This window comes from Mauremys mutica, chromosome 6, assembly GCF_020497125.1.
Source record: "Mauremys mutica isolate MM-2020 ecotype Southern chromosome 6, ASM2049712v1, whole genome shotgun sequence".
Taxonomy (NCBI): Eukaryota; Metazoa; Chordata; order Testudines; family Geoemydidae; genus Mauremys; species Mauremys mutica.
The window spans coordinates 9425777-9436347 of NC_059077.1; the positions used below are offsets into that span (position 1 = coordinate 9425777).

The following is a 10571-nucleotide window of genomic DNA, read 5'->3' on the forward strand; positions in this document are numbered from 1 at the left end:
AGGGGCCTGATTTTTCTGAGATGCTAAGCACACACAATTACTGATGAAAGCTACTGGGTGGTCAGCACATGAGAAAAATAGGCTAGATATTTAAGTGACTAACTTTAGGGACTCCCTTTGAAGATACTGGCCTCAAAGCTGTTCACTCTGCACATCTGTGAAATGGTCATTTTAACCCAGCTGTTGTGAGGCTTAATAAATGCCCCCAAAGCACTTTAGGTTCCCTGGCCATTCAATGCTATTGAAAAACAAGGTCCTGTTTGCCAGTGTAGCTAAGCTGTTGCCAGCTGAATTAAAACAAAAGTTTGAATATAGGGGAGGCGTGTCTATGCTTGAAAGACACTTCTGCGATTTTGCCATCTTGACATGTGCTGAACAATTCTTAAGGAGATAGTCTCCATTTATGAAAATCCATTGATTTCACCTTAATGAAATGTACATAAGTCAAGGCTTTGCGTGAGTTTGGGAAAAGAGAGTTTTTACCCCAAAAAATGGATTTTGAGATGCTGCTGTAATAGTCTGCCTATTGCCCCCTTAGTCTGTTCTTCCCGAGATATATGTTTAAAGGGGGTTAAGGAAATATTAAAGGACACAGATATATCCTTCCGATAAAGTATTTGACACCGGCAGTATTCTTTTCCAAAACAAAATATCTTTTGAGTTGATGTAAATAATAATCCCTAATACAGTCCAGCCTAAAATCCTAAACAAAACCATGAGACACAATCCCTTATTGTAAGTTAAAGAGCATTCAAACTACAATAGTATATAATGTAAATGATTCTAAGCAAAGCAAAGCAGTTCATTACAAGTGGCCAGTTTGTAACAAATCGCTGACAGCAGTTCTTAAATTCCTTTAAAGTTTAAGTAGATATGTTGCAATTAATAACAGAATTTTATGCATTCTTATAAACACACACACACACACACACACACACACACACTAACCCTATACTATCCTACACTATACTTAGACTCTAATTAAACAAATAACAGGCTTACTTTATAAATCCTTTTGGAATTCCTTTAAAAAACTGTTGCAGAGTTTGTGGTCAACAGGGCCAGCTCCAGACCCCAGCGTGCCAAGCGCGCGCTTGGGGCAGCATTTTGCCGGCAGGGCGGCAGGCAGCTCCGGCGGACCTTCCTCAGTCATGCCTGCGGATGCTCCACCGGAGCCGCGGAACCAGCGGACCCTCCGCAGGCACGTCTGCAAGTGGTCCCCCGGAGCCGCGGGACCGGCGTGCTTGGGGCGGCCAAATTCCTAGAGCCGCACCTGGTGGTCAATCAACTTTACTCCACTCCAATTTTCTTCCTTCTCTTCCTATCTCTCTGCAGCAGTTTTTCTGACTTCTTTTCATTAGCTTTTTCTCTGGCTCCTCTTCCTGGCTTTCGTCTTCTTCTGATCATCTCTCTCACTGACTCAGGCTCAGACTCCGAAACTGCCTGCTGGCCTTTTGCGCTACATTGTAGCACATTGTAGGTACATTTGTAGCTTCCTCCAAATATAACTTTATATTTTTAGAAGCAGTTATCTCACTCACACATGCACAGTATCAAGCACTACTTCAGAGTTCTGATTGACAGCTCTGACCTTTAAAACAAGTTCTGATCAGCTAACTGACCGCTTTGTCACCCCTTACTACACATGCTCAATAGCCACCAATCTTGCACATGCTCACTGTTTTCATTTACCTCAGAGCTGTGAGTCTGCCTGTCCCCACACACGCACTTATACTTGGCTTTTTTCCAGGGCACCATTTTAGAAATCCTAGGTTGTCACTGAGCATGCTCAGGGTCTGCAGTGTTCAGCTCAGGGTGGAGTGATTTTTGCTTATTCAGAATAGAGATAAGAAAAACAAAGTGGAGACTGGAGAATTTCTCTAGTAATAAAAGCTAGACACTTCGCTGCTTTGTCCTTAATTATTATGCGCTCAGCATTTAGTTTGTGTACAATTTGTAAGTACTGGGCAAACCATTTTTATATCATATTTAAAATATGCTGCTGTCAAAACAACAAATGATGTAGGAGTACCAGTGTCTCCAATCAACTGTTTACATGTGAAGGATGTAATCTGAGTTAATCAAAGTCTCATCTACCATATGGAGATTGGTTTTCATAGGAGTGATGTGCTCATCCTTACACTGATTCCATATTCTTTACTTAATTTCCTTACAGTTTCAAAAAGACAATTTATTCTTAATTTAGCTTTAGGCAAAAGGAATTTTGCAGGCTTTCAACAACTATTAGGACCATCCAAAATATTTCAGCGGCATTTTTGCAATAAAACAAAGAACGTTTGCTTGCCCACATGTAGAACTCAAACTTGATGTGTCTCATAATGAATGCTACGCGTACTTACAACCACTGTTTATGTAGGTTCTTGCAGTGGCACCCGTTGATCTAGCTGAGCACCGAGTAGACGTCCTGTTTTGAAACTTTGTATTAATAGATTGGCTGTTTCACCAAAATCAGATTTCCAAAACAATTTTTTTTTTTAAATTTCAGTTGTTGGGAGAAATGACTTTTGCTTTGGAATTAGACTATAGTAACACCGCCAGATCCCAGTCATCGGCAGGCAGGATCAAACTGGGGATCTCTGGAGCTTAGTGCACGAGCCTCTACCGCATGAGCTAAAAGCCAACTGGCTCTTAGCTAAGGCTGTAGAGCAGACTCATCTCTCTCTCTACGTGGTCTTGGTGCCACTAGATGGGACAGAACACCACACCCAGAAGGTGATTCAATAATAGGATTTTCTTTCTGTTAAATATAGATGGTCTTTCAGATGTTTTCCCTTCTTCACCCTCCGCCCAAGAAATGCATACAGAATGATAGGATTTAATTTTTCTGCCCATAGATACTTGTCCACAGCTCAGTTGTGCTTAAGGTTGCCAGCCCTCCAGGATTGTCCTTGAGTCTCCAGGAATGAAAGATTATTTTTAATTAAAGATAATGTCATGTGATGAAACCTCCAGGAGTTCATCCAACCAAAGTTGGCAACCGTAATTGTGCTGAGTCCAGTGGCAGCCGTGTGTGCTGCTTGGAAGATGGAATTTGCCTTGTTTGTATATAAATATAGTAAAAATGGAATTCTACAATTACAAGGCCAGAGTTTTCTTTCTGTATAAAAGGGCTGATCTTTCTAATCTCTTCCTACCAGGTGCAGGACAAGTTCCGTTTGGACCTCTCTGACGAAGAAGCTGTACATTACATGCAAAGTCTAATTGATGAAAGTGTCCACGCTCTCTTTGCAGCTGTAGTAGAACAAATACACAAGTTTGCTCAGGTAAGATACTACAGATGGATGGGCTGTCAGTGGCCTCATGGTGAAAGAGGGGTAGAGAGAGTAATTGACTGTGGAAACAGAGAGATGAGCCTTTTGCCAGCCTATGCTTTGTTAAAGAATTTTGAAGTGGTTAAAAGGTGAGTTAGGTTCAGAGCAGATGCCCAAGTGATCGATGACATTGCAGAACCTTAAGGCAAAGCAGTATCTGTAATTTTGCATGGTCAATGGCTTGACCAGGAGAGAGGGAACTTTTAAGTGCCTGCCATCGCACATTTTTGCAAGTTAAGGATTTCCCAAGAGTTTAGCTTTGAAGTGTATTTATTTGTAATATTCTGCCTATGTAGTAAAGATTTGGGATCTTAAACAGCTTTAAGATTCACAGTTCACAAAACATTACGAGCTAGATAGTCCTCTGTATTGTTTATACATTACGAAAATTAAATCAATAGAAATAAAGTTCAAAAAGAGCAATCTTCTGTCCATTATTCCTCTGTTAAATATACTGTGTGGTTACATTTCTCTTGTGACCAGAAGCCCCTTGTCTAGGTGTGTCTTCCCCTGGCAGACTTCAGCAGCGGTAAAAAGCTGTGTTCAGCTGGGGACAGCCTTCTTAAAGACATGCCCACAAAAAAGTCTCCCCTTTGCAGGAGCAACTGGGCAGCTAAACTCTTGATTTGGAGAGTGCTGTTCAGTCTTGCAAGTAGTCTGTTTTGGCAAGCTCTGCATGGGTGGGTCCTTACGGTAAAGTCTACCTGTTGGACAGAGCTCTGTGCTGTCTCTGAATCCTGCAAGAGGAGGCAAGATATCGCCAAGAAGAGAAATTTTAGCAAGTAAGGCTATAGTCCTCATTTTCCTACTCTGCTTCAGTTTCCACACAACTACTGACTCTTGTTGATGGTGGCTTTTATTACTGGCTTCTAAACAGTGTATTCCAACTAATTATCTTTATAAAGCTCTGAATCCTCCATGGGGGAATATTCTCCTTCTCTGCTATCCTTTTTAATATCAGAATGCACACTTCCTTATGTGAAGAATGAAATTTTAGCCACATAAAGTGTATGTGCTAATGCTACTGTAGTCCATTGTGGGTGTGATACCATTGTGCAATAAAACGCTATTCACAAAAGCCTTTTTATTCATCTTTGAGATCATAATGTTTTTCTGACTTGTCTAGCTCACATTTATCAGGGATTTGTTTAAGACATTACAGTGTCTGTTGGCCTTAAGTATTAGTCTTCTGAGGAAACTTGCAATTCAGAGAAGAATCACGAAATGTTGATCTCAAAAAACCCAGTCAGGCTTCCAAATATTTTTTGAAAAAAAATATTTTCCAAAAGAATGATCAAAATCAAATACAAAGTGTAATTTTCATGTGAGGACTGTTTCTATGGCTATTCTTTCAGCAAAAGATCTTCCACTTACATCTCTTTTTGATGTAGACTCGTATCTTTCATTTTCAAGTAGTGTGTTATCCTATAGCAGGGGTAGTCAGTTATTTTTGTCAAGGTATAGTCAAGGTCCAGACTCGAGAGAATAATGATAAGTAAATAAAAAGATTTGGCGGTCTGTTCAAAAGCGTCTGGCAGTCCGGATTTGGCCTATGGTCCGCCTATTGACTACTCCTTCCATACAGATTAAACAATATAAGCTTAATTTAATAAATGTTTTTTTTTTTAAGTGATGGCTATTTTTATATGTGAACAGAAGGAAAATGCAGAGAAAAAGAGAAATCATTCATATTTGTACTCGGTCACTCTAGGTTACTGTGATTACTAGGTGTCAGGCAATGATTGATTTCTTGTAAGAACTGAGTTCAGGGCCCAAAAAGTACAAGTATCAAGAGGCTATCCCCTTAAGTTAAAAAATTTCACACTTTTTTGGGGGGGCGTGCAACTAAGAGACTGATTTTTTTATTCTGAATGGACCCCCATAGGTGTAAACAGATTTCTTTTTTTTTAAGTTAATGAATTATGCTAGCCCTTCTCTAGACATGTCTGCGATAAAAGTTCATTTGTCTTAGATGGCTGTCAGAATTTCCCAGCTAGCTGCTAATACATTTTCCAAGCAGCACTAATAAATCAGAGCTTGCAGATTTGATCTTGGTCATCCATTTTTTCTTTTTAAATTAGACTTATTCATTCATAACTATTTTCTTCATTTACCCATTGTTTTTAAATTGCAGACATGTTTGATGTTAAAGCATTTAAAAGCTGGCTTAAATTGTGCTGAGTAGGCGCCCTAGGGCTTAGCAGCACACACCTGGTTTTCATATTGATTGTAGGGCTGTATCCATAAGAGTGCCTGATTCAGGAAGCTAATGGTTTCTAATAGGATGATATATATAGAGAGAGAGAGAGAGAGACTGCTGCTTTGTCCTTCACCCTGTTACTATGCTTACATATCGCAGCACATAGTGGAACTGATTCTGTGGGTGTAAGGATTATAACTTGCCCAAATTTGAGCAGATTTTAACAGGAATGGCAAAAGGCACATTCCTGACACAAAGGCCACCTCTGCCAAATTTCAAGTCCCTTTTCCATTGTGTAAGGCACACTGCGGTGCCAAAGAAAAACTGGTCAGAATTTTTAAGGTGTGTGTAACAATGTAATTTTACCTAACTTCGTTCTTGGAAATGTCTGAACTGTTTTGGTTAAATTTTTCAGCCCAGACAGTTAGTTTTGTCAAAATTATAAGCAAAATACAATAGTCCCTTCTAGCCTTAGAATCTGTGAAACTGAACTGAAAATGAAGTCTTACAATGGGCACTGCCAGGCACCCTTAATCGGCAATGTTACCAGCCCCGTCTCTAATTCCGAGCTCCATATTTCCCCTAGATTCAGGATCTAGATTTTTCCAAGGTAAGTGATGTTAGCCTTTGCATGTAAACAGACTTAGTGCTGAGTAGGCACTGGAGTATACTGGTTTTTAGTGCTTTGTCATACATAGAGAGTTCTAAATGTAGGACAACATTCCTGCCACAGTTGCCTATATTCTGAGATGCGGAGCGCCTAGTTCTCGTTGATTGGGAGTTGTGTGTGCTCAGTGCCCCTGAAAAACGTGCACATACACCGAAAGGGCATGAGCAAGTAGAAAACTGTCTAAAACAAGTGAGGATGCGTCTCATTAACAAACCTGGGTTTTGTGGTCATGGAAGCGGAAATCTTCCATGGAACAGATGGATTTTTAGCAATATTTTTGTAGAAAAGAGAGGGGTTAGAATATGCTAATTAGGACGTTCTTCCAGGCTCAGGGCCTCATGTTGGTGTGTGCAATTCATGCCATGAACCCATGAGGGGGAAGCATGCAAAAAGGTCCAACGCCCTGAGAGGGCAGAGGGGACAAAAGGAGCAGTGAGCATGGGTGGACTGAGCTGTGAGAACCCCAGTGGGAAACCATTTTTTAGAAAAAAATGAGAATGCAAAAATTATTCAAGGGACGAACCTCACCTCTTTAAGCTGTGTGTTGTTGCAGTTGGAATTAGAGCATTCTTAGAACATAGGAACATAACGGCCATATTGGGTCAAACCAAAAGTCTGACTATCCCAGTATCTTGTCTTCCATCAGTGGCCAATGCCAGGTGGCCCAGAGGGAATGAACAGAACAGGTAATCGTCAAGTGATCCATCCCTTGTTGCCCATTCCCAGCTTCTGGCAAACAGAGGCTAGGGACACCATCCCTGCCCATCCTGGCTAATAGCTGTTGATGGAACCATCCTTCATGAATTTATCTAGTTCTTTTTTTAACCCTGTTATAGTCTTGACCTTCACAACATCCTCTTGCAATGTTTAATGCTTGTTAATCAGTGTTCTAATGAACTTTCTCTTTGTCTAGCTTTCTTTTTGGAGAAGTTGCTGCACAAAAATTGTAGGACTCACCTCTGTAAAATAGTAGACAAAGGAACAATTAATACCCAATTTAATTGACAATAAACAAGTCATCTTGAACAATGGCCTAATTGAAGTTTTCAGTTTGTGCATATGTCATATTGTTTTGATGAATTGCAAATAGTATTGTTCTAAATAGCAATTGAAAATACTGTCTAAAATTAGGCACTGGTTTAAACAGCAGATATTGGCATAAAGCCATGCAATTTTTTGTTTGAAATGTCCTTCAGTTTGTTGTTTGTTTATGCTTGTTTATCCATCTGTCTATTTTTCTTCCCACCTCCAAAATGGACTTGCAAACACTAGTATGCAGTCTGTGCTGTTTGTTGCGCCTGTTGTTATAAGAGCTTTTAATAAGGTTGGTGGTTATAGTAACCATTGTATTTCAGTGCTCTTGCACACCACTGTGTGTGTGTGTGTGTGTGTGTGTGTGTGTGTGTGTGTGTGTGTGTAAAGCTCATGTTGTATGGTGAGAACTGATTATTTTGGTATCCATTGTGTTACTGAGAAGCAGTGATTTTTTTTAATTATTATTTTTTAAATAAATGACAGTGTTTTAAAGAGACATGATTCAAAGAAGTTATGTTATGGAGACTCTGTTTGAGAACATGCCTAGTGTGTAATTTTCTAATATCTCTATTTTCAGTATCTCAATCTTTTCTTGTTCAATGTCCCTTAAATACAGTTTGCCTCAAGAAAATGTAATATATTTGTGTAGTGACTGTTCAAGAGAAGAGGATGTACATATTAATTTTAAGTCACATTTATAAAGACTAAATGTCCTAGTCCCTGGAGATGGTTATTTTCATTTTAGCAGCAGTCCAGATGTCTGTAGAGAGAGAAAACAGTAGAAATGAGATTTGACCATTTCCAGTTAAGGAAGTTACTAAATTATTTAACATTTTTTCCCTTATAAATTATAAACTCAGTCAGTTGCATTTCAGGATTGTTATGTTAAGCATTGTTGCAAACATGAAAATTTTGAACTCTTCAGTACAGTTTTACAATTTTTCATAGCAAAACAGTTCAAAGATTTAATCTCAGGGTTTTAATTTGGGATGAGTAGGAATAAGCTGCATTTAAATCATATTTGGGTAACTTGCTTTTGGGTTTCTCAAGCATTGTGTCCTAATTAGCAACCTTGGTTGGCAGCGTCCCATGTTGCATCTCAAAGCTGTGGTAGATGGTGTCCCTTTCTCATTTGCTGCCAGGTTCCAATTTTGTTCTCCATTTTGGAAAAGCAAACCCTGTAAACCAAATGAAATGCCTCAGATGCTGGGCAGAATGTGTGTGCTGGATGAAAATTATTCATCAAGTGGAAAAACTAACATAAACAGTGTGTGTTTCATAGCTATTTGTTCTGCTAAGGGTCATGAAGTTCACCTGCTTTTAAGCATTTTATGGAGTTGTGAAATATACAGCCCAGAGTATAATTACACGTAACTGATTTTCTGCGAATATCAAAGCTGAATAAATGTCCTGCTGTGTTTGTCTTCTTTTCTAGTATTGGAGAAAATAAACCCATCAGCTGCTTTTGTTGAAAATGGAAATATCAGCTAGTACTCGACAAGGAGACTTTCTTGAGCCATCTATGGACTTTTCGAGACAGCACCTGAAGGCGAGAACTGCTCATTTGATAGCACAGAGTGCCTGGAAGACAGGGGCTAGGTCTCTGAGTTACCACTATTATAAGGTTAAAAATGACAGTTATTTAGAAAACATGTATTTATTTACCATTTTGGACCTAGATGTTCCTGTATATATTCCCTGTAAGATACTTAAGCCATGTAGGTAAAATTGGCAACTTCCTCCAGTGTCATGGATGACTGGAAGAGGCTGCAGAAGAGAGATCCAGCACTTGCTGGTGAATTTATTTTTGTGTCTTGGTTACTATATTTTGGGACCTAGAAACTGAAGTCCATTGCTTCACTTAACTTGGACATTGATACATGCAGTGTGCAGCCTACAGAGGTATAAATTGTGATTTCTCATTAGCCTAAGAAACAGGATAGTTGACCCCCACCCCACCCCCCAACACACACAACAGTTTTAACCTGGAATTAAAGTTTTTAATGGAATCGTCTGACCGTTTCCCAATTTGGAAAGTGTTCTCATTTGGAAAGGACAATCATTCTTCCTTGCTTACAAAAAGATATTTGTAATGGCTCATAAGTTAGCCAAATACAGGCACAGAATTAGAAATAATCACTGTGGGTCTGTCTGTGCAGCCCATGGCAGCAAGATTGCCAGCCCAGGTCGATAGACTCATGCTAGTGGAGCTTGTGCTAGCACATAGTTGTGTAGACGGCCCTTTGAAGTTGCGACTTCAGCTGGAGCTCAGGCTCCACAGTCTCGTGGGAGAGGGGTAGGTTTTCAAAGGCTACAGGTTTGAAACCTGTCTACACAGCTATTTTTAGAGAGCTAGCCTGAAACTGTCAACCTAACTGACTAGCCAGCCAGAAAGCACCGTGATAGGTTCAGTGTAAGTTCATAGTAAAGTCTCACTTTAACTATGAACATCAATGTACAGTGACCATATATATTTTCCTTGACGCTAATAAATTCTTCCTTGATGCAGTTTTGAGATGTCTCATTTAAGCTTTTGAATTTGTCCTTTCCTGCACAGACCTGGCATCCTAAAGGATTGTGTATGGCACTCCTGGCTTAATACCAATACAGAAATGCTGTAAAAATAAGGCTATGAGAAAATGATCATGTCACACATCAGGATTTATGCTGAGTCTGTTTGAATGATCAAGTATAATTAGCTTTTTATATGCATCTGAACCTTTTCAAAGGGCACCTATGGGGGTTTTTTGTCCCCCTCACTCCCCAAACATGTTTTAAACAAGGAAAGTAGGAGTAGGGAGGAAAGCCAGCTGGACTTCAACTTACAAAAATGAAAAAAACTCAACTGGTTTGAATCTCATGAATATCAATCACAGCTAATCTGGCTTTAGGCTGATTTATGCTGGTTTACACCCAGACAAGGGGCCTTGATAGAAGAAAGTCCATTAGGGATACAATGCATCTATAACCTAGCTCCGTCAGATGGCCTTTAGAGTCAACACAGCCCAACTCCTCAGCAGCCTTTGCTGTCCTAGCACCTGTGTAGCCCTGGCCACTAAGGATATGTCTACACTGCAATTAAAAATCCGCAGCGTGCCCATGCCAGCTGATTTGGGCTCACAGGCCTCGGGTCACGGGGCTGTTTAATTGCAGTGGAGGAGTGCATGCTTTAAACCAGGGGTCGGCAACCTTTCAGAAGTGGTGTGCCGAGTCTTCATTTGTTCATTCTAATTTAAGGTTTTGCGTGCCAGTAATACATTTTAACGTTTTTAGAAGGTCTCTTTCTATAAATCTATAATATATAACTAAACTATTGTTGCATATAAAGTAAATA

General features: G+C 39.8%; 1 protein-coding gene across 1 annotated transcript in view; it reads left to right on the top strand.

Annotated features, from left to right (window-relative positions):
- Positions 1–9745, top strand: part of PIK3C3 (phosphatidylinositol 3-kinase catalytic subunit type 3) — a 134991-nt gene extending 125246 nt beyond the window's left edge. The window contains exons 24-25 of the mRNA XM_045021739.1: positions 3159–3284; positions 8673–9745. Coding sequence (XP_044877674.1) covers positions 3159–3284; positions 8673–8687 — 141 coding nt within the window. The 3' untranslated portion in view covers positions 8688–9745. The remainder of the gene's footprint in view (positions 1–3158; positions 3285–8672) is intronic.
- The last annotated feature ends 826 nt before the right edge of the window (positions 9746–10571 follow it).